Below are 25,550 nucleotides of genomic sequence, written 5' to 3' on the forward strand. Positions count from 1 at the left end.
GATCAAATACTTAATTTCTCCATAGTATGTGGTTGGTACAGTGATCATGGCTGCACTAACTGCTATGTGCTGCCGTAATACTGACTACAGTTTTGCCATTACTGCATACCATGAGACAAGACGAAGGGATTCATATTTTCCATTCATTTTCATCCCACGTTCGGCGTATTAATGGATAGCAGCCTTCATAGTGATTATTGTGAGATCAGCTTAATGTGATTATGAAAGTGCATTGTAGCTTTTGTTTAAGGGCATAATCTGTAATATTATTAACCACAATAAACACATATGTGAGCGTTTGTCTTTGTGCTCAATATATTTTACTGTGATAAAACCCATAAAACATCGCAGTCCTCTGGCTGTGTATTAATTGACGTGATTTAACCTGAAATTATCCCTAGCTAAATATTACTTCTCCTAACGTTCCAGCAAGGTGATTTCAGAAAGAAAAGAAAGCCAATCTTACACAACAGCACTTCACATTGATGGTCATTATTTCTCAAATACATTTTCACTCAGTAATTTTTCCGCAGAGTATTAGCTGTGGTATGTGAATGTATCTATTCTTCTGTTTGTATGTCATGCAATGGCGCATCAATGTCTATGACCCTGTAATAATGGAGAAAATCATTGAATTCTTAATAGTTTTGAGCAGGATTAAAAATAAATGAGAACTGGAGAATGCGCAGGTTTTTGTGTTATGTGACATAGTTATACACCGGGGTCACTGCTGAGAGATGACATTCAATAATCATGCATTACATGTCACAAGGTGCTAATTATTGGAGAGGAGTTTCCATTTGTGTATATAGATCATAAAAAAATTAGCAATTTACACGCTGTTAAAATAACGATCCCGCAAAGAGTTATTATTACATTTTCATACATAGTATGGCGCCACCTGGTGTTTATAATCACCACCAGTGATCAGCCAACAGACGTAACCGTCTGACCTACAAGATATTTCTATTGACGGCTTTCGGTGAGCAGTGAATCACTCCACAAACCTGGCTGCGAGGTGAAGGACTGAGCATGCGTGTCCGCCAGACTTCCACTCACTGAATGAACCTACCATCACTGGCGGACACAGACAGAAAATGGCCTCTGTGCAACAACAAAATATGGGCCCTCTTCAGTGCAGTAACTCCTAAAAATGCCCCTTTTTCCATCTTCAGAAGTAGAAATGGGCCCCCTTTACTTCTAGGGCCCCTATGCGTCTGCACAGGTTGTGCCAATGATACGTCCACCCATGCTACACACGGAAATAGTCTGTGAACACCACATGGAACCATAAATATGAAAAACGTTTATACTTTTTCACTGGATCGTTTATTTAACAGCCTGTATATTGCAAATATTATTACATTTTATGATCAGTATAATGGAAGCCAACCCCTTTAAATGACACTGTCACAGCGATGCAAATCAAAAAAGGTTTGTGGAGCCTCTGTTAGGAGTCTCGACACAGAACTTGCCAGATATCCCTCCAGGAAGGACCTAGCCAAGGAGTGGCTCTTTTTAGACCACCATAACCACCATATTAAGTTACCCTTTTAGTCAATATCCAACTCTTTGACGAGTTTAAAGATATGACAAGGGAAATACCAGGCCAGGTATCCATCCACAGACAGCTGTTTCGGGGTGTTGCCCCTCATCAGTGTGGAGTAGGATTCTGGCTAGGTGGGAGCAAGAGCCATTCCTTGGCTAGGTCCTTCCCGGGGACATATCTGGCTAGTTCTGTGTCGAGACTCCTAACAGAGGCTCCACAAACGTTTTTGATTTGCATACTTCACAGGGGGCAATGCACCTAGGATTTCACTGTTTTGAGCGCCTTTGTTGGCTGCCGGCAGTGTTTTCTCTGGCTGGTCTCCCCGAGATCAGTGATTGTTTTGTCTTGACTGTCACAGCTATAGAAGTATTTAAAGATGTGGTCCACAACAAAACATAGTGGCCATATCAATGTAAAGCTGAAACAGAAGGCTTTTTCTAAATACTTTCTGTTATCCACTGTCCACTCATCCCCCATCACGTGACCCCCGGCTTCAGTGACCTCTGATGTCTGGTGATGTCACATCAACTTCCGGAAATGGAAGTTGACCCAACATAACCGAGGCGGGACCCAGTCTCCATGAGTAATTAGGCTTTGGGCGGATAATATATGAAGACTTTCCTAGTAATTATGCTTTTTGGAACAGGCAAACCTGTGAAATTTGACCATTGATCATGGTGAGATGGGCTTAGCTGAAGACAGGCTCAATAGAAAGTCTATAAGGATTCAGTGTCAGAGGAAAAGCACGAGGCTGAGCACTCTGCATTTCCATTTTAGAGATTGGCAGCATCTGATCTCCCAATAATCAAAACTTCTGACAAATCTGTTTGATATGTCAAATATTTTAAGTGTGATATTTTCTTTACAGAGCATTGTTGAGGATTATCTGATATCAGAAATATCCAATACAATAATTGTTGTATATTTTTTTATTTGTATTTAGTGTTTTATTTTACATCATATCTGCCAAGAGCTATAAAACTAAAACCGTGCATGTGAATAAGGGATATATATATATATATATATATATATATATATATATATATATATTTACCCGCATTACTACTATATAGACTATACTTGTACAATTGAGAGTCAGAAGACTTGATTCATCATTGCCTTTGCGCCTATTTTTTGTCTAGTTTTGTGTGTTTTGTGCCTTTTTTTGTATGAACACAATTCATTATTCTATTTGCATCTTTTCTAAGTCTGTTTTATATGGGTTCGTCAGTTTTTTTTCTGCTTTGTGGACGGAGTTTAATAATTCCAGATGTTTTTGCCTGATTCCTGAATTGTGACCTCTTAGAAGTCACAAAATTTGGCTTAACTCCAGTTGCCCTCAGTGTAGTTTTATGTGTGTTCTCCACACATCTTTTTGCAACTTTTTGCTCAGAAAGTAGCAAAAATGGTTAATAACAGAAAAGAAGCCCTTTTTTTAAGCTTTACACCAAATCACCTTAACAGCCCCATTGAATAACATTAGGTGCAAGTGCTGTCTGTTTTTACACGGTCAGCACTCAGACCGCAAATATGGTTGTCTGACCATAGCTTTAGACAAATAGGGTAAGTGCTCAGCCAACTATGGAGGTAAAATAAGCAAAAAGAAAAATAACTAGCACCTCTTGGGAAAAGCGTTAAATGTGAAGAGGTGCAAGCTCCCGTGACTGAAAAAGTATGCAAACTAACAAATGAAACAGCATGCTTCGTCCGTTAAGGTATATCAGAGCATTGAATATGTGAAACTTGAACTGTGTTACTGCTATATAGATTTATTGAATTCAGGTACTGGGTGCTACTGGGGGACACAGACAGAAAAAAAGGCTGCCATGCAAAATCAATATACAGTATAAGCCATTTGCGCCCGTGATAGAAGCCTTGGCGAAACGCACGTCGGGCATCACAAGTTAACACATGCAAGGCCCCAAACTTTATATTGTATAATTCACACTGAACATAGATACATTCTTCACTTACTTTTTACTTGGCTTTAGATGTTTTCATATTCTACTTGTGTACATTTCATAGTACTTGTCCTTTCCAGATATGTCATCATGCATTTTTGATATTACGAAGACACTTTTCTGCGCCGTTATCTTTTATGCTATTTTCATCATAAGCCTTGAATTATCATGTGACGTGCCAATAATTCCAGTTGTAGTGTGCCTTGCTTTTCTCATCATCCTTACTTTTACATCATATCCCCTTTTGTTTTTTTATGTGTTTTTATATATATTTTTGTGCAATAAAGACTATTGCCTTTAATTGGGTGTGGTCATGTTTATAGGTTACACATCTTGATGCTGCTTTTGACTAGCTGGGTTTATTCCTCTTGTAGATTTTCATCCTCTATACTAGCCCTTTGGGTAGCTACCAAACTTGTAGGTTTTATGCTTTGTGGTCCAGGACAATTCCACCTGCTTTGGAGGTGGAAACGGACCCCCTTGCCTTTTGGGTCCTTGTTTGGCTGTACAGGTTGTACTAATGATATGTCCATCCCTGCTTTGCTCACAAAATGGAAAATTCTCATTTGCATTTCTGCCACAATATAGGGTACACCCAGTAGATGGGAACGTACACTTACTAAGATATATATATATATATATATATATATATACATATATAGATATATAGAGATATTCCGTGTGTATATATATATATATATATATATATATATAGATATAACTGTCAAGGAGGAATTCCATAGTTTCGGAAACCTCCTTCATAATGGCGAATGTCTGCTGAAATCTCAGATTGGAAAGCAGTGAGTGCTAGCAAAAGAATTCTGACCAAACACATAGCTGGTATGAACCCTACTCATTGAGAGCAGGTGCACAAGAGCCATGGTTTCTTTTTTTCCAAGCCTTTTGTAGAGCAGTTATGGGGTTAATCATTTAGTAAAATACCTATGTATGCCATTGGCTATATTAAAAAATATGCAAAAAGTCTGTGATGTGTATCCATTTTGGAACTCCCTCTCAGCACCTCCTATTTTCCAAATCCATCTCTGGCAATGTCTCTTGCATGTAACGTCTGAGCCTTGAATTTTGACTTGCACAGATAGCCAGTCTTTTATCACATCTGCATTCCGTTGCTTTGTATCAGTCTGCAGCTGGTGACCTTGATGTCCGCATACTTGGTTCTCTGACATAGAGCAGTAATCCGAAAACAGACTCTCCCTTCGTACTCATATAAAAGAGAAAACTTGGTTATAGAAAAGTATATAATGCCTATGTAAAAGTATATAGAGAAACACATATATAGATATGTATCTATCTAAATATATACATATATATGGTGTATATATATATATATATATATATATATATATATATATAGATATATTCTCACAGGAAAAAAATCATATAGAAAACTATGTTGTCACACATATGTATGTATGTATATATATATATATATATATATATATACTGTGTGTGTATATATATGTACATATATATATACATACACAGTATATATATATATATATATATAGATATATATATATCTATATGTATATATATATATATATATATATATATATATAGATATATATATATATATATATCTACTTATTTGTGAAAAGAACAGAGGATCCTAACACATTTCTTCACCATATTGGATGTGATTCTTATTTTTTTTTATTTATTTTATTGTCTGGATCATAGGATGCCTAACAAGTACTCTTGGAGGAGATTTGCACCCAATTAGGATATGCTGCTATCCTCTGAATATATTATTTATACTTTTTACTTAGTACATTGTATCCGAGAGCAGGGTGGAAATTATACATTGTACTTTGGTCCCATCATTCAAGTGCTTGGTATGTTTTGACATCTATAAGGCAGACCTTTTGGTAATCTTAACATGGTTGTATTATAATACACTGAACAACATGAATTGTGATATATTCCAGGTGAAGATTTATCCTGCGTTTCTTCATTTTGTCATCAATTCATTTCCCCCTTTCAGTTTTGTTGTGTGTTATGTGCATTGTAAAGTGACATTTCAGTGAATGCAGTCTTGTCTCCATTAAACCCTTATAAGTTTAATATCTGTTTAATCCCGCTTTATCTATAATGTGCTTTTTTTCAGTCCCGACCTATCCCTTCACACCTCACCTCCGCTGTAGCAGAAAGTATCTTAGCCTCAGCCTGTGAGAGTGAAAGTAGGAATGCCGCCAAGAGGATGAAGCTTGACAGACAGCAGGTATGGATCGTGTTTGTACATTGCCTTTACCAACGATGATAATACATTTCTTAGTAGAGATGAGCAATTTGATTCGTGCTGCCCTTGTCTTCTGTCCAGTCTGGACCTCTGTGGCAGCCGGTCTTCTCTTCTGCACCCGGCATGTAATATCCGGATTCTGGGCCCCTCCGGCACATACTAGGCCTAATGAGTTGTCATGAAATTCATCTTTCACTGATGTCATGATGCCGTGGGGACCTAATAAGCGCCAGTGAAGACCGGCTGCCACAGAATACCAACTTGGATGCCAGACCTGGAGAGAGTGAATCGAATTGTTCGTCTCTATATGTTAGTATTAATGATGTGTATATAGCATGTCATGTGAATATATCAGTGGATACGTCTACATAACGTCACCTATTGAATAATCTATAATGTGATATCAATAAAGGCTTTGCCTTCCTGTCCTCGAGCCCCCGCACACTTGCTCGAGAGAATCTATAAGCCAAAGCCACTCTGCCATTCATCTGAATAGTCATCACATATCCCTGCATCACTTGTCTGGCTGGCTACATATTCCCTCTGGACTATGAGATATTATTCAGGAGGTGCCAAGGGCTTGATTCTCATGTGAGACTACATGTTTACCAGCAGAATTTATCTGGTTCGGCTAATCAGTCAATAGGAGGATTAGCGCTTTATAAGGATTAGTTCCCACAATAAGTATTTCATGCGTTTTTGATTTTGCTGATTTTCTGTATCTATTAGGTAAATCAGGCTACCTGCGTTCTCTTTTTTTGCAGTTTTTCTGCTTTTTCTCTCCTTTTGGTGTGTTATATTTGTTTATTTTTAAACTGCTTTATTTTGCAACTTTCCTGTTACTTACTTAGCTTTCATAAAACTTTATTGGTGAAGTCCTGTAATATCACATGCGTTTATTACTGCATTACGCACTTAAGACGTATGTGAGTTTTTTAAGTGCAGACTAGCCACATTTCCTTCAAGTCTATAGGGGAAAATCTGCAAATAAAATACACATTTAGGCTGTGTCCGCACTTTCCGTTTTCACCTGCATTTCAGCTACTTTTTAGGTCCGTTTTGAGCTGCAGCGTTTTCATGCCAAAATGCATGTTTTTTGATTTTCCAGCAAAGTCTATGGAAAATGGGGATTTCTAGTCCGCACTTTACATTTCCAAACACAGCGTTTAATTTGCATATTTTGTGGCAAAAACCATGCGTTCAAAGAAGCAGCATGTTAATTGTTTTTGCCATGTGGGCTGCGTTTTGCTAACATTGAAGTCAGTGAGAAGTAGCAAAAAGCAAGAAATATCAAAATTCTAGCGTTTTACCTGCTTTTTAGCTGCAGAAACAAGGTGTTTTTGACTTCCAAAATGCATGCATTTCTGACTTCAAAATAATGGAATAATATGTCCCTTTACACACATAGTCCGACAATTAAATTAATGAAAAATATAAATTTAATGCTATTTTACCGCTAAATAGTAAAAAAACGCTATAGTTCTATGAAATATAACTATTTTTTTTATCATTTCTATATTTATGTGTTCCTTTTTTTTCCCCTTTTTTCATTGTGTTTGACTAGTTAAACTTTATTTATCAGTGTCTTTATGTTCAAAACGCATCTTTCAAAACGCAATGGAAAAGCATGGAAATAGCGCATAAAACGCGGTAAATACGCATGCGTTTTTAGTGCTATTTTGTGAGCAAAAGCAACTTTGGCAAATCAATTACTGCCAGAGGGTGCGTTTTGAACTCCAAGTAGGACGACGCAAAGTGCGGACACAGCCTTACTGCAAGAGAAATTGACATGTTGCGAACTTGCAAAAAAAAGTGCCCAAACAGGTCAATTTCTACAGCGTTAAAAAAAAAAAATATTGGGCGTGAAATATCTCTTCCACTTTGCTGGAGTGGTAATATTTTGCGGATTTTGTGTATCAATATATTTAGCAGAAAAAAGACATAAAATACTCAATGGGGGAACTTGGCTGAAATCAGAACCCACTGTAGGGACATTTCATTACTTTTGCACAAGGGTGGACACAGACAGAAGAGGACCCCTGTGCAAAAACAATATATGGGCCCTTTGCAGCACAAAAATTCATCATAATGCACAATTCCACCTACTTTGGAGGTAGAATTAGGCCCCCTGACCTCTTGAGCCCCTGTGCGGCCACACAAGTTGCACCAATGATATGTCCGCCCCTGTTTTTGATTTTGAAGGATATAGTGTTTCAACTTGTATTCTTCCACTTCACTGGAAGAGGGGTTTAGACCATGTGTCACATATGGAGCTTTTGAGAGGACTCATCTGCTCCCCAGCTCTGTCAACTTCAGTAAATGCTTGCAGCACCATAAAAATAGCTATTGTGGTTCATCTTTTCTCAAGATTTTGGCCCTGATTCATCAGTTTTAGCAAGAATTGTGGTGTAAAACTGTCTTAAATGTTGCGTCATTTTTGCGCACCTCACACTTTTGAGATTTTTGCCCTTTTTTCGCTGTTTACAGCCAGATCCATCATTTTTTGAAATGTAAATGGAGCTTAGCGAGAAAGGTGTGTGACCGAGCCCAGCCAAAAATCTCATCATACTTTACACCACAGAAGTGGCATGTACCTACCCTGACTGCAGTGTATTTCTTACAAGGGCGCCCAGCTGCTGAATTATGCTTTAAATTCATTAAAGTTTATTAAAATTGGTACATATTACTCCATCGGAAACTTCATCAAAACTGCATGCAAAATGCCAATCGTAATGAATTGGGGCATTTGCATTAGCATTTGATGAAGACGTTTGAGGCATTTGTGGTGCGTTTTTCCTCTGTTGTTCATCATGGAAAAGTATGAATTGATTTACAACTGGGGCGTTACTGTTCTCTTTGTCAATGCAGTGAGTCCCTATAGAGTCTGATAATGGCAGCACTCATTCTATACTGTAACAGTGAAGAGACAGGACTTATTGTCGAGGGCAATGGCAGTGCCCACTGGCCAATTATTCACACATTTCCAGGGGTAACAATAGTCTAACAGTCTAAGGAACACAAAAACTTACTAAATAGTTATGTCATGATGGCTGACACCTCCAGTACTCATATAAATGTGGCCATACAGCATGCACTATCTGGCTATTGTAGTTTAGTTATATTGCACATATTCAGTAAAACGTGCTTCCTTCTCATTTATGATATTGTATTAGAGATTTAGGATGAATTAAACTGCAACAACTAAATTGTATTGGTTAACAGAATTTTGCATAAAACATCACAATGGGGTTATGATCTTTGCTGAAGGGGAGAATAGAATAGATTAGACCATGTTCACATATTGCAATTTTATTTGCTGTGTTCTTTTTGTTGTTGCAATTTTCCATCTGAAAAGACGCAGTGCACTTACATCGTGTATACACGGACTAATGATTTCATATGAAATTGTTCTTAATGAATAGATCACATGGAGGGCTGGGGAATATGCATGCACCAAAAACGAAAAGAACGTCAGATATCGGCTCTCGTTTTTTAGAGGTCTCTTTTATGTTTCTTTGACTATGGTGCCCCTGGAAAAAACGTAGCACCTGTGTGATTGCGTTATCTCTGCTACACTGATATTCAGGGTTTGTATCGCTTACATGGATAATTTCTGAGCAAAAAGACACAAGATCTAGTGCACGTGAAGGGATTTCTTCCATCTTCTTGCCACTCCATATTAGAATGTGAAACAGTGAAACATTTCAAGCAGATAGAGATTTTATATTGAGTTCCAAACACCAGTTATTGACCCATAATCAACACACATGCTGCTTGAAGTCAGGGTAATGTTATATCTAAAAATGTGCAAAATGTATCAAACATTGTGCGACACTTTGATACCTTTGTAGCACACAGTGGCAACACAGCCAGAAGCCAGGCCTGTAACGTGCCCTCATAGTGACTTCCCCACATTGAGCTTCATCCTCAAGGCTTCTAGTCTGTTGAGTGACTGATACCTAAATGTCGCTATGAGAGGTTTGGTGATGTGACGTTACGTCTGCGTATAGTGGATATTGATCATAATACATTTTCAGCATATACATGACAGTGACATCTGACTTCACATCGGTTAGAGTTGTGGGAGTAACATTGGAGCGCCGGTGACTATGACTCTTTCTAATGTGCAGTGAGTGGGAAACATTCATTCTGCCTGGAGCAGCGTTACCGTTCAGGTGTAGGATACATTTTGGGAGTGATAACTTTATAAGCAATGCATTAGTATAAGTAACTATCACTCTCTGCGGAGTCTCTACAAGGACTGATGACGGTGGATCATTTGTTAGTAAAGTCAGCGTCAATCATTACATAATGGGGAAGAGTTATCAAGATTAGTGGAAGGAAACAAGATAGACAAGCCCGTATCAACCAAGCAGATATTAGCTCCCATTTTTAGAGGATTCTTTTAAAAAAAAATAAGGAGTAGTCAAATTGATTAGTTAGTATTTTGCGACTACTCCCCCTCCTCTTTTCCTTTGCAATTTTAGTAATCTACCCCTATGTTCGTACAGTAGTTATATACTTCCTCTACATTATATCACACACATTATGTGCTTATATCAGTTTATTACAGAATGGCCAGGGGCGTAACTGTAGTGGGTGCAGGTGTGGCAGTAGAAACCGGAGGCTGGGGGGGCCTTATAATTACCAATAGAGACCTGTGATTCTTCATGGCCCTGTTGGTTATTTTGCTTTGAGGTCTGCAGGATTGAATGTATGCTACTGGGAAGTGCTCTTAAGGGCTCACTCTCTCACCACTGTATAACACGGATGAGTGCTATCTGATATTTTATCAGATAGCACTCGATTCAGTGTTAAGGTACCTTCACACATAGTGAGATCGCTAGCAAGATCGCTGCTGAGTCACCGATTCTGTGACGCAACAATGACCTTGCCAGCGATCTCGCTACGTTTGACACATAGCAGCGACCAGGCCCCTGCTGTGAGATCGTTGGTCGTGTCGGAATGGCCTGGACCACTTTTTCATCGTCAAGGTCCTGCTGGGCAGGATGCATCGGAGTGTTTGATGACTTACCAACGACCTCGTTGACGACTCAGAGCTCAGACACATACACCTGAGATTGTTATACAGGTCGCTACGGTCGCTGTATCGTTGCTGCGTCATTGGGAAAATCTGACTGTTTGACATCTCACCATTGACCATGAAGCAACTTACCAGCGATCCTTATTAGGTCGTATCGTTATCGGCATCGCTGGAAAGTCGTTAAATGTGACGGGGTCTTTATACTATGGGGAAGTGCGAGTGTTTTTTTTCTCATGCCGATTTGGTTACGCTGTATGCTGCGATCGGCAGCGTATCTTGGATCAAATGCACCCATACAAGTCTTTGGGTGTGTCTGTAACATCAGACTGCACTGATGACATCCGAGTGCAGTCTAATATACACAGAGACAGGCAATGGAGAAGCTGAAGAAATTAAACTCTCCATCTTCTCTGCACCTAGAGGGGTTTACTGTCTGTGACTTGCCACCCTTTGGGAAAAAAAAATGTTTATGTAGAAAATGTAATATTTTAGAATTAGTCAGCTTCTTCAGCATGGAAAGCACTAAAAAAAGTGCCACATTAATTGAACATAATGCACGGCATTGTCAAAATGACATTGCTGAGCACATGTTCCATGGTATGTCACCTATTTTAAGTGCCTCATGTTTTTGTACGTGACAACCTCATTCTTCAGTCAGCTTCTGTTCTGATACCACTCACTTCACAGTATAGAGTAAAAGACTCCAGCTTCAGAGCCGCCATAAGAACAATGGAAAAATCACTGGCAAAATAGCTTCAGGTAAGTGACCACTGGTGTTTTTGCTTGGAAAAGTTCAGCCACTGCACAAGTGTCTAAAAGATGCTGCGCACTCATAGCCTAAAGGCTACTTTACACACTGCGATATCGGTCCCGATATCGCTAGTGTGGGTACCTGCCCCCATCTGTTGCGCGACACGGGCATATCGCTGCCCGTGCCGCACAACATCGCCCAGAGCCGTCACACATACTTACCTGTCCGGCGACGTCGCTGTGACCGGCGAACCGCCTCCTTTCTAAGGGGGCGGTCCGTGCGGCGTCACAGCGACGTCACTGAAACGTCACTGAACCGCCGCCCAATAGCAGCGGAGGGGCGGAGATGAGCGGGACGTAACATCCCGCCCACCTCCTTCCTTACGCATAGTGGCCGGGAGGCAGGTAGGGAGAGCTTCCTCGCTCCTGCGGCGTCACACGCAGCGATGTGTGCTGCCGCAGGAACGAGGAACAACCTCGTTACTGCTGCAGTAACGATAATTGAGAATGGACCCCCGTGTCGCCGATTAGCGATTTTGCACGGTTTTGCAACGATGCAAAATCGCTTATCGGTGTCCCACGCAACGGCATCGCTAATGCGGCCGGATGTGCGTCACAAAATCCGTGACCCCAACGACTCCGCATTAGCGATGTCGCAGCGTGTAAAGCCCGCTTAAGACTGTCTTTTTTTTCTCAATGTTTTGGCTGCAGCAATGACATCACTTCAGTATTCTATAGGATCTAGTGGAAAAAGACTCCATCAACACCCAAGTGGTGATTTTTTTTTTTTTTTTTAAACCATAGTCCAAGATGAGTTTACCCAGAAGGTAGATAAGTCAATATGGGATATCATCCAAGACTCACAGAAGTGGGATCAATGTGCATATGTAGGCTAAAGGGCCCGTTACACGCTACGATATATCTAACGATATGTCGTCGGGGTCACGTCGTTAGTGACACACATCCGGCATTGTTTGATATATCGTAGCGTGTGACAGCTACGAGCGACTGTGAACGAGCAAAAATACTCACCTTATCGTTGCTCGTTGACACGTCGCTCATTTTCAAAAAATCGATTGTCCTTCTGCGCGCCGGTTGTTCATCGTTCCCGAGGCAGCACACATCGCTCCATGTGACACCCCGGGAACGATGAACACAGCTCACCTGCGTCCCAACGGCTACGCGGAAGGAAGGAGGTGGGCGGGATGTTATGTCCCGCTCATCTCCGCCCCTCCGCTTCTATTGGCCGGCCGCTATGTGACGTCGCTGTGACGCCGAACGTCCCTCCCCCTTTAAGGAAGCGGATGTTCGCCGCCCACAGCGAGGTCGTTCGGTAGGTAAGTACGTGTGATAGGGGGTTACCGACTTTGTGCGACAAATTGGCCGTAATGCACAAACGATGGGTGCGGGTGCGATCGTTTATGCGAACGCACGATAAATCGTACCGTGTAAAGCGGCCTTTAGTCAGCATTAGGCCCCCATGCAAACCAGTAATGCTGTTGGTGGTCCCTCCTGTTCTCTAGCCTTTGGTCGCCCTGACATGGACCAGTCTGTGCCTGGGTTCCTGTGCTTTATTCTCTCATGGTACCCTGCTGTTTCCCCCCCAGCTGGTCGTGTATCAGGAATTGTGTCCATATATTAGTGATGGCGGTAATAATGAATGAAGAATACCCTTGTCTGCTATGACTACTGGATTCTGGCAGGACACCTCCATTTCAGAGACGCATGTCTCAAATACTCGAGAACTAACTGTGAAAAAGTTAAAAAAACAAAAAAATTGAAGTGGTAAATTGAACACCTCATCATTAAAAATTGCAAGAAGTATTGCTTATAGCTCTTAAGGACTCTAGAGGCAGATGAAGGCAGCTATTAGGTCTCTGACAAAGCAATTATGGACTAGACACATATGCTGCAAGCTGACCTGACATTTGCCTCTGGATAGTTGTCATAGCAGCAGCCCGTACAGATCAGCTTGATGCAAGTGTTTACTTGTTCCCTTGTTCCACCCAAAGAGAGGTCCAACTAAAGGCATCAGCTTTCTCTCCAGTGCATGCACATGCCATGTGATGGAGGGAAATCCATGGCTTTGTATGCAGGATTTTGCAATGTTAATGATTTACCCCTGGTTGGTCCATTCAGTCTTGCTGGTTACCAGGTAACAAGGGGCTGTTGCCAAGGAGCACTAATCAAACAGGATATTGCTAACAAGCAAGAGGTTCAATAAAGCCCTGTGGCCGGGGGCAGCAGAGAGGACTCTGCAGGACACTCAGACTTGTGAGGCTACCCCATATTCAGGATCAGTAGATAATATGGCAAATAAATGACTCCATGGTGTATAATATTGCAGTCAGCTCCCTCCCCACCTATTGCAGCCCCTGATACCCAGGGGCGAATCTTGTCCAAATCCTGGTATACATCAGATTTGCTGAAAACTTGAGTCACTTTGCAAAGTTGCTCCATAAAATTGGCCTTGAAACAGAGGCCATAATTATCAGTACAGTGTAATTGTTAGACAAGTCAGTTTTAAAACTCTCCGTATTTATTATAGTGGCTCATGTTGCTTGATATCTGTGAAGCATCTTTGCACTGTCTTGTCTAAATTTGCACCACTTATTAGTTGGCTTACTTTGCGGCATAAATTTGCCCGTAAAATTTAGTGCATACAGTGCACCTTGTTAGGCCACCCCCTTACCGGCAAGCCACAGCCCTTTTAAAGAAAACCACTCCCCATTGTGTAGAAAGTGTGTAAAACACCTAAAATTGTAATCATTAACTCCTTCCTGACCATGCCATTTTGATTTTTTTCTTTCCTCTTCCTTTTAAGATATCAAAAAAATTGACCAGCACCTCTAAGAATAGGACAAGTGTGAACAGGGGCAAGCCAAGACAATTAGTCAATATAATAAAAAATAAATAAATACAGCTGCATTCTGAAATGCTATGTTAAAGGGAACCAACCATCAGGATGTTCATATATAAAGTAAAGCCAGTGCTATACTGGCACTAGGATGCTGAATTTTTGTTCAGAGATTGGATGTTTTATTTCAGAAATATGTTCAAGTAAAGTTGCAGCAATTGACTGCTATTTGATTGACAGGTGCAACAGGAAGGGAGTATGTGGGGCTTGCTCTCTGGCTGTCTGCCTGCGCTGGAATTAACGTCTATGACAGGGACAGGGGGAGGAAGGCCAGGCAGGCAGATGGGGTGAGACTAGGTAGCAAAGCCCAACTCACATATTCCCTTTCTGTTGCACCTGTCAATCAAATAGCAGTGCATTTCTGGAACTTTACTTGCACATATTTCTGAAATAAAACATCCAATCACTGAACAAAAGTTATGCTTACATTCAGCATCCTAGCACCAGTATAGCACTGGCATTACTTTATATGTGGAAATCCTGCTGGTTGGTTCTCTTTAACAATGAATATATGATATTGGAATTGCATTACAACTATAGAAACAATGTTAATAAATTAGGTACTTAGCACACAAGTTGGCCAATTCATGAGAGCCAACACATAAAATTGTAATCGTTAAATCCTTCTTGACCATGCTATTTTGCCTTTTTCTCCTCTTTAGAGATGAGTGAACACGAGGTTTGGTGTTTGTATGAAGCACAGACTTTACAAAAAAAACAGAGTTCGGCTTTGGAGTTCAAGTGCTTTACTCATAAAAACCACTCCCGCGAGCATCGCTGTGCTCGGGTTCGCTTGGTGCTCGGCCCAGTGCGAGCCACTTGCAGTGAACAGCTCGCACTTGGGGTAACAACAGCGTGATCGGATGTTGTGTGCACCAAACAAAAAAAAAGGAAAAACCCCACTCACCTACCCCCGGAAGTGATCTGTTTTTGGCTAGCTCCATGTGGGCGAAGAGATGAACTGCCCAATTTGTGTTTTCCATTGGGGTTCAGGGCAAGTCCGGGTCCCAAACCGAACTTTATCTAAAGTCCGGCTGCACTTACCGAACCAAACTTCCACAGGTCCACTTATCTCTATGCCTCAATCATATAATGTCTTGTTTTTTCAGGACGAGTTGTATTAGTGAATGATTCAAATTGTCTCTTCAGGGAGGAAGGAGACAAACTCTAATGCCTCCTATTTGAAGTAGCAATCCTAAAAGTCAAAAGTTACCCTTTAACAAGCCTTTTCATATGACTTAGCAATTATGCCAGATCAGTACCTGAATTTGCAGATACGATGTTTCGGTGAGATTGTCCCTCGTCAGTGCAAAGTATAAGGTCTGATCTGGCTGTATGAGAAGCTCTACTGGGTTCTAAGGGCAAAACCTTTCTCCTTCCGGAGATTGACAAACCAATCTGGCTGTCAGGGGTGAGGAGTCTTATAGCTGCAATGCTCCTCTGGGCAATTAGTGAATGAAGACATTCATTTTACTATTCAATGTATTTGAAAATGGGAAAATTCCAAGTGCAGTGAATTGCCCAAAATATGAAATTCCCCAATAGTGTTTTAGGTTTTGATTTTACAGCATTTATTATGTCATAAAAATGATTTGGCAACATAATTGTCAAGGTTAGGGTACGCTTACATTTGCATATAAGTTGGACTGTGCTATCCAATGTTATCCACTTTGCTTGGACATTTAGGCTGTGTTCACATGTAGCGTAAATGCTGCTTTTTTCAGCTGATTTTTTTTTTCACAGAAATTCTGCTATGATTAACTGTCAAAGCAAAGTGGATGTGATTTTATGAAAACTGTGCCCACTATGCAACTAAAATCTTGGCTGAACTGTACGGGTTTTGTGCTTTTTTTTTTTCTTTGTGGAACCTGAAAAAAAGCATCTAAAAAACTGCAGTTGCTTTTCTGTGCTATAAAAACACTTAAAAACGCAACTTCACAACTGCACGAAAAACTAATCAAATAAGGGGAAAAAGGCATTAAAAAATGCAGCAAATATGCAATAATCAGAGGAAATTGTTCAATTTTAGTTTGGAGGGGAACCTGCAGAAAGCAAAAACACACAGCATTTATGCGACTTGTGAACACGGCCTTACAGGCACAGAAAAGCAGCATGTCATATAGTGACGCTTTCATAAAAATAAGAAAGTTCAGTCTGCTACAACTATGAATGAAAGAAAAAAATAAATAAATCCACAGGTCCCAATTAGGAATGAGCAGGAAGCACAAATAACGTTGCACCAGTCCTGAATAATCAAAAGCCACTAAAGAAGGTAAGAGATTCATGGCCTCCCGTCCAGCCATCGGGTACCACTGACCTGGACGTTGGAATGGAGTCTTGTGAATTGATCCACTCATCTCTAGTCCCAACCATCCTGGATACAATGGAAAGTCCCAGTTTGGGTCTACGCCCTGTAGTCTCGAGCATCTGCTGAATGTCCCTCACTGCCACCGCCCCACTGACATCTCCTCTTGCCAGGGCAGAATTAAATGGCAAATGGGTGTGGCTTGGGGTGTTGCAAGGTGGCATAATTTGCCCCTCTTTCTGTACTTCCATAGTAGGGAGCCATGTTTCTATGCAGCTATCACACGCTGGTTGGGAGAGTTGACAACCAGTCCGAGCATTGCGTTGCGATCCTCATCTGAGTTATACAGCCGTGTGACTCTTCCCTGAGGCCATGTGCACACTTTGAGTGCTTGGTGAGTTTTTACCTCAGTCTTTATAATCCAAAATCAGGAGTGGATCAATCAGAGGAAAAGTATAATAGAAATACGAGCACCACTTCTGCGTTTCGGCTTACAAATACCGAGCTAAAAAAACCTCACAAAATACTCAATGTGCACACATGGTCCAAGAGTGTGTAGGGACACACCACCAACTAGTTACACCCATTTATTATCTAGGAGGAAAACAGAGGAATAACACAATGCAAAGTTTTTGAAAATAACTCTATAATTGTTCTTTAATTGTGAATACAAATATTTATGTGACGCCCTGGACTAGTCAGGTCGTCACAGGGTTCTGCACAATCTTACACGGACCCTAGGTCAGGGAGAAGCTTCAAGCAACCCGGCAATTAGCCTGCAAAGGACAGGGCCTCTATGGACTGTTCCCACGAAGCTCAGAGATCGGTGGCACTAGCGCAACGAGGGGGATAGGGATTTCCAAGCAAGCAACACACTGAAATCCCAAGTGTGAGCCCCTGAGAGCAAGCTCTTCTACTTAGCCACAGTGGGGAGCGGGGCCTGGAAAGCTCCAAGCTAATGGGCCACAAAGGACACTCTAAAAATACTGTGCCAGGAGGCAGGTCACAGACCACCAGGCAGTGCTGCAGTGGACGGGACCTGGGCGAGCTCCCCCAAGAGGGCAGCGGCATCCAGAGACTTGGTTTACCCTGTTTTCAGCGTCTGATTTATTGCTGAGTGAGTACCAGATTAACCACTGCAACCAGCTGCAACCAGTGAGCCTGCGCTCCCCCTGCACCCCATACCACCATCCAGAGTCCCGGGACCTTTTCCTACCCGTGGAGGGTCACGTCATCTTGCTGCCCCACTCCATCACCCCGGGTACTCCCAGTGGCAGCAGCGGTACTCCCAATTACCGTACACCACGGGTGGAGTCACAAACTATATTTATATATATATATATATCTCCCCTGTAAATAGCCCCTTCTTCATTTGAGTATGGCCCCTAGCCCCTGGGTCCGGAGACCCTCGAGCCACGAGCAATCACCCCCAGATCCGAGCGGTTCGACCGCTGCGGGGTGGCACATTTACTAAAATAGACACAACTGGAGAGGAGCCGGGATCTCTTTCTGGTTAACAATTAAAGTAAAGGTGCAGGTTTAGGAAGATTTTAACAATTATATTGAGGGATGGCATAACCACAAGAGCTCTTATGTCAATAGCAGTGATCTGATAATAAACCTGCAGACCTCTCAAAAATTAGCATTGCCCCTTCTACTCTATTGTAGTTCTCATTAGGGTACAAATGTCCATTGCTGTTGGGCGCAGTGATGTGCTGACAGAAGTACATACCATATTAGTTTTCTAAACCGTAAAATCCATTTTTATAGTGGAGTAATCGCTCTCACCCTCTCTAGTAACCGGCTGCTCATAGATTTGCTGCAGTGCCATCTAGTGGACACACCATACAATATCTCATTGTCCCTCAAAGTCCCTCTATTACTGAATAGTATGTACCGTGGTAATTCTTTAAATCATTCTTTTTTTTTATATTTATGAATTTAATGTTAAGATACAAATCTCAGTGAAGAGATATACTGTATATTGTACAAATATACACATTCATATACATGTCGTATCATAGTTTTTTTTGTACAACATTACAGCTATACTGTGTCTGTACAAATCAATCCGGAATTTCGGGGGGACCTCTACAATGGGATATTGGTGACATGCTAATAATATGTTTCCTGTTTTGGAAAAGAAGGATTGGCATGTTCACATTATTAAAAACAGTTGTACGCTCGGCTGAACCGAGCATGCATGTGTATGGGTGAGTCAGAAGAAATATCGGTTGGACAAGTGCCAACATTTTAGTTGCATGAGAACTTTATAAAGAACCTGTATGGACCTCTGATTGTTTGTAGCCGCTCGTTTTGTTGTATGGGTGCAGATTTCTTTAGTTGATGTGTTTTTGGCGATTACTAATGCTGCAGTGTTTGTGGAATGACCTTTTATCCTGTAGAGTCTCATATCCTAATCAGGAATCTCGTGCCACAGACTAGACCTTGGCTCTTTTAATTATTCCTCCCTGGGAATGATTGACAGCTTGCATACATTATTCATTATGGTATGGGGGCTGCCAATCACCGAGGTGTGATTGTATCAGAGTCAGGACTAACCCATGGGAAGAAACGCCCCTGCCTCATTAGCATATGTGACACTGCAGGATAGAAGCAAATCCTTCAAACACTAGTATGGCATATAAAACATTTATTCAGCATAAAGAAATCTGCACCCATACCGCTATAGCAGTGCTTAGGGATAGTCAGGGGAACTGACAGGTTCCCTTTAAAGGGAATCTGTCAGCAAGTTTTTGCTCCCCATCTGAGAGCAGCATAATGTAGAGACAGAGACCCTGATTCTAGTGATGTGTCACTTACTGAGCTGCTTGATGTCATTTTGAAAAAATCACTACTCTCTCTGCTGCTAATCTAGCAGTTTTCTGAATACTGAGCTCTATATAACCCCAGCCACACCACTGATAAGTAGCTTTTTGCCCATATACAGTGTTATGCGAGTGCCTCGCATGTAACTCTCCCGAGTCTCACATCACATCACCCGGCACGGCCTGCAGCTCTCCGGACAGGAGCATCTCAGCTGCAAAGAGATACATACAACCGACCCGCTCCTGTCAGGAGAGTATGCGACCATGTTGGGTGATGCGATGTGAGACTCGTGCAAGTGTGACTCCAGCCTAACACAAGAATCTGCCAATCAGTGGTATAGGTGGGGTTATACAGATCTCATAAAGATGTAGGACCACATGGCAGAAGGTTTACTAGTTCTATAATGATAATCTCCTGCTCATAAAACAGTGACTTTATAAAAACTGCACTAAATCAGGCTTCACATAAACGTTTTTCTGTCACAGTGCCGGATCCTGCACAATTGCGGTACAGTTCATTACAGTTCACAGGCATCGCGGCAAACTCCGGTCATGCTGTCACATGCTGTGGTCACATGACCGCATGTGACCGGAGCTTGCTGCAATGCCTGTGAACTGTAATGAACTGTACCGCAATTGTGCAGGATCCGGCACTGTGACAGAAAAACGCTGATGTTAAACCAGCGTAAGTAGCCCAGTAAGTGATACATCTCTAGAATCAAGGTCTCTACATTATGCTCCTCTCAGATTACATTGCAAAAACCTGGTGACAGATTCCCTTTAAGGCCATGTGCGCACTAGAAATTGACTTTTTCTTAGGGAAAATCCAGACCCTCTGAAAGAATCCTGCACCTGTGGTAAAAAAATGCACCAAAACTGCAACGAAATCCGCATGCTGTTTTGCCGCGGTTTGGTGTTGTTTTGGTGCGGATTTGCCGCAGGTTGGTCGCTGCAGATTTTTACCATTATCTATGGCAAAAACCGCAGGTACCTGCAGAAAAGAAGTGACATGCACATTAATTCCGCAGAGGAAATTTCGTGGGTAAATCCACAGGTATAAAAAAAACGCAGTGTGCACACAGCATTTTTTATACCTTTAAGTTTTGCTGGGGAATGACTGCAGAAATGTTAGATACATTTTCTGTAGCAAATCCGCGGCAAATCTGCGGTAAAATCCGCGTTAAATCCACAGCGTGCGCACATAGCCTAAAGCAGATTTGTACAATGCTTTCCTTGCCCTGCAGGAATATGTTGAGCTTGTTGCCCTCTCCCTGTATTGTTGCCATTCCCCTGGCCAGTATATGGTATACACATCTCCTTGAGGTTTGCAGCCTTTTCTTTTAGCATATACCTGTGGAATGATGTTTTGTTTTTGTCTTCAGTTTCAATTATTATCCTTCATTGAAACTAAATTGTAATTGATGATTCCAAGGCTAGGCATGGCGGATACATCTAACAAAAGTAGAACTTAATATCGTCACTTCTTAGTCTTATAGGGATATCCATAGCTGAAGCGGTTTAATGACCTGACGGTATTAAGCTGCCATCTTACCCCCTCTATTGTAGCCTTTGTGAGGGAACATATTACAACACACATGGTTCTTCAGCAGTCTTATATGTGTAGTTGACTAGTAAGTATTGCAGCCAGCTCTTCTCATTTATTCGCTGTTTCTCAATGTAATTGACCTTGTCTATAGAAATTCACAGATCTTCAGTAATAAACATAGCCGCTTCCTGGCGAAGGTAAAGGCCTGACGTGGTGCGTACAGTGCCGCAAAGAATCTTTTATGTGTCTAATGTGCAGTCCTTAACCTTGGTCTAAGAGGAACGAAAGAATGGCGTTAATCCTGTGCTACACAGATGAGATTTTCTAGAGTCTAGAATATAAATAAAATATACCACCATTGCGTATAGAAGACTGTATAAAAGTCTTGTTTTCTTTTTTCTTATTCACTGTGGGTTTAGAATAGATAGAGTAAATCAAAGAAAGAACCAGCGGCAGCCACGGACTGATGAGGGCTAGTACAATATGTGTCCAATAATGTGACTGTGTCTAAAGCTCCTTGCTGCTTAGGAGGTGGTCGTGGCCCCCTGACCTCTTGGAGTCCTATGCGACTGCTCAAGGTGCACCAATAGTATGTCCGCCCCTGGTATTCACCATATGGGAAAATCATGCAACTACTTTCAGACCCTTGTGCAGAGTGTAACTTGTCCTGGTCGGTCCCACACCCCTTTGATATTCAACAAAAAATTGTACAGGATGAAACTTTTTAGGGAAACTGCATTGTTTGCAATCAAAGGGGTAATGGGTTGTTAAAAAATGTGGCGGAGTTAAAAAGAACATAGTCTGGGACTTGGTTTAATTTGTGACTGCCAGTAATCTTTAATTTGGCAGTATAATCCCAAGAACCAAACCACAAAACAAATGGCGCCAATGTAGATTTGAGAAAATAAAAAATGAGTGAGCTTCAAGATACATCTTTAGAAATTGTACTACTAGTGCAGAAGAGCTGGTAAGGCTGGAGTCACACTTGAATGTTACTCGCGGGAGGATTATATCACACTGCCCAGACCGACCGCCGGCTCTCATGACGGGCGAGGGTCAGCTGCATGTATTTATATACAGATGACCTGCTCCTGTCAGAAGAGTCGGCAGCTTATCTGGGAAGTGCAATGCAATCCTCCCGCGAGTAACATTTCAAGTGTGACTCCAGTCTAAGACAGATGTAGCGATTCTAGAGCCAGATGTGGTCATCCAGATATTGGTTAGGGAACATCATAAATCATATATGTATAACAAATTGTATCAATCATATACAAATAAATGTGATAGAAAAATAATTTGCATTAGAGGACATGTAAGTGATTGATGGTAACAGTATCAATTACATTTTTTTAGAAAACCATAACTTCCATGACAGATACGCTTTGAAATTAACTTCGCCAACTTCACATAATTTTGTAACTGACAAGCATAGGCTCGCACACTTTTTTTTTCACCAAGAATAATAAATGTAGCCTAAAGGCCCCGTTACACGAAACGACGTATCTAACGATATATCGCCGAGGTCACGGATTCCGTGACGCACATTCAGCATCGTTAGCGACGTTGTTGCGTGTGATACCAACGAGTGGCCGTTAATGATGAAAAATACTCACCAAATCATCCATCGTTGACACGTTGTTCATTTTCAAAAAATTGGTTGTTGAGGACGCAGGTCGTTCCCGAGGCAGCACACATCGCTATGTGTGACTGCTCGGGAACGACGAACTACAGTGTACCTGTGTCCTCAACGAGCACCGAGGTGGGAGTGACAGAGATGCGGCTGCTCTATGCCCCTCCGCTTCTATTCACAGCCCTCTCTGTGACGCCGCTGTGACGCCGAACGAACCTCCCCCTTTCAGGGGAGGTTGTTCACCGCCCACAGCGACGTCGTTAGGGAGGGTTGTACGTGTGACACGGACAAGCGAGATTGTGCGCCACGGGCAGCGATTTGCCCATGACGCACAAACGACGGGAGCGGGTGCAGTCGTTAGTGATATCGCTAGCAATGTCGCTCCGTGTAAAGCCCCCTTTAGTATGCACAGAGACTAATGTTATAACGTTATTACCATTTTCATAAGACAAACTACATACATTATTACATAGATCACTTTAGACCTGATAGGGCTGTTGTACTTTGACTGTATAATCCTTTTTTTTTCTTTCAAAATCACCTTTTCTAACTGGACTCATAAAATGCCCGCTTAATATTTTCATGTCAACATGGAATTTCAAAGTAAATTCACCAGCCTCATCAGGTCCAAAAGATCTATTAAAGTATTCTGATTATATTATGAAACTAGTTACCATCTGTTTGTAGTTTTACATTTAATCCTATAGAATGTAATGTGTTGTCTTAGGGATTTGTCACGTGATGCACCACCCATTGCAATGTATGTACAGACGGGCTGTATTCTATAAATACTGTATACATGGCTGATATACATGTTCACACCTTGTCTTTGCAGGATGAACCGGCACTAACCGATAAACCACTCAAACAAGAAACTGCACAGGTCACTTACTCCACGTCCGCTGTATCCAGCACGCAAGAGGTGTTATACATCAATGGCAATGGGACTTACAGTTACCATAGCTACCGGGGGCTAGGAGGAGGCCTACTAAACCTCTCCGATACTTCTAACAGTGGTGAGTTTCTCTGGAATTCCTCCTGCAGCATTTCATTACAGGCTGCTCTGAGGTGCACAATTAGAATAATCATATAATAAGCCACAAGGGTCACGTGTGATATTTCATACCGCCATTGTACATATGTGACTGATGGTTAGCCTTCCTGCAAGCCGTTAGGCCGCTACTAAATATTAAATACGTCTCGTTTTAGTGACGACTGCAATATGAAAGACTAACAATGTTCACATTTGCACATGTAATGGACTGGACCTCTTCTGGCAAGCGGGCAGAATCAAAAGTTGCCTCATAGAGCACCTATGTATAAACAGCTGATAACAACGAACAGTAGCTTTAAAGGGGGTTGTCTAGGCCTGGGTTATTGATGACCCATACCGCAGATAAGTCATTGGTGAAGATCCAACGCCCAACACCCCTAGTGATCAGCTTTTTATGAGATCTAGAAGTAGCCAGATGAAAACACATTGAACGGAGTTGCACTGTACTGCTTTATTCAATGTGTACGATCGCTGCTCATCATTACCTACTGTATGGACTCCCCCTTTAAGTCCTATGTACATGTGTATGCACTAACATTTACACCATATAACCATCTTAAATCTACTTGAAGGCTTTATCTGATAACTGCAAAAACAATTCCTCAATAATAATATTATACGATCCCCCATATCAGTAGGAGGATCTCTAAGGCTGTGTGCGCACAGTGCGTTTTTGGTGCAGATTATGACACAAATCTGCATGCCTATGTTTATGCCAGCTATAGCAGCAAAGTCAATGAGAATTCTGAAGTGCTGTGCACATTGCTTATTTTTACTTGCAGATATCATGCAGAAAATAATCTGCAGTATGTCAATTGTTGGTGCTTTTTTCCCGGCGTTAATTAGCCCTTAGGCTATGTGCCCACGTGTGTGCGCTCTGCACAGCAGCGTAACGTCACTGCATGTGCGCTTCAGAGCGCAGCTGAAAAGCTCCGTTCTGAAGCTTCGGTGACTGCAGAATTCATGCGCTCTGGATGCAGCCCTGCCATAGACAGAGCGGGGGCTGCATGCAAAGCACACGAAAGAAGTGACATGTCACTTCTTGGAACGCAGCACTTCGGGCAGCAGCCGAATCGCTGCGTTCTATTACACCACGTGGGAATGGATTAGGCACAATCTTCATAGATTATGCTGGGGACGCAGGACGCATGCAGTTACGCTGCAGTGCAGATCGCAGCGTAACTGCATAAAATACGCACACGTGGGCACATAGCCTTACACCCATTGACTTCATTAAGAAAAACGCATGTCACAAAAACACCCCAAAGCCCCATGCAGTTTTTCGTGCATTTTTCTACCCAAAGGTGCAAATTTGATGTAGAAAATTTCTGCACCGAATCTACAACGTGCGCACATAGCCTGAGGCAAAAAATAGAGCAGCCTGAATATTATTATTATATTATATCCCAAGACTCGGAGGCGGCTCCAGATTTGGGCAAAAGAGTCCCAGTAGGCCCATTTTTTGCCTTTGATTTTTTCCTTTCTCAGATTCCAAGAGCAATAACTTTTTTTGTTTCTAGTTGTTGACCTTCAGATCTCTTGTTGTTATTTTTGGAAAGCAATATAAATAAAAAGGTGCAATTCTGCCATTTCAATTTTATTAATTTTTGGGGGTATACAGTGTATGGTAAATATGATATTTTATTAGTCAAGCATACTGCAATACCAGTTATGTTCAATTCTATTGTTTTAAAGGATGGTAGGAA

The 25,550-nt window shown here is 41.6% G+C and overlaps 1 protein-coding gene across 5 annotated transcripts in view; it reads left to right on the forward strand.

The window, feature by feature from the left end:
• NOL4 (nucleolar protein 4) overlaps positions 1–25,550 on the forward strand; it is a 428,227-nt gene that overhangs the window by 385,418 nt on the left and 17,259 nt on the right. For all 5 annotated transcript variants that reach the window (XM_075353310.1, XM_075353311.1, XM_075353313.1 and 2 more), the window contains 2 exons: positions 5,639–5,752; positions 23,626–23,806. In XM_075353310.1, the coding sequence (XP_075209425.1) occupies positions 5,639–5,752; positions 23,626–23,806 (295 nt within the window). The remainder of the gene's footprint in view (positions 1–5,638; positions 5,753–23,625; positions 23,807–25,550) is intronic.

Source organism: Anomaloglossus baeobatrachus, chromosome 6, assembly GCF_048569485.1.
Source record: "Anomaloglossus baeobatrachus isolate aAnoBae1 chromosome 6, aAnoBae1.hap1, whole genome shotgun sequence".
Taxonomy (NCBI): domain Eukaryota; kingdom Metazoa; phylum Chordata; class Amphibia; order Anura; family Aromobatidae; genus Anomaloglossus; species Anomaloglossus baeobatrachus.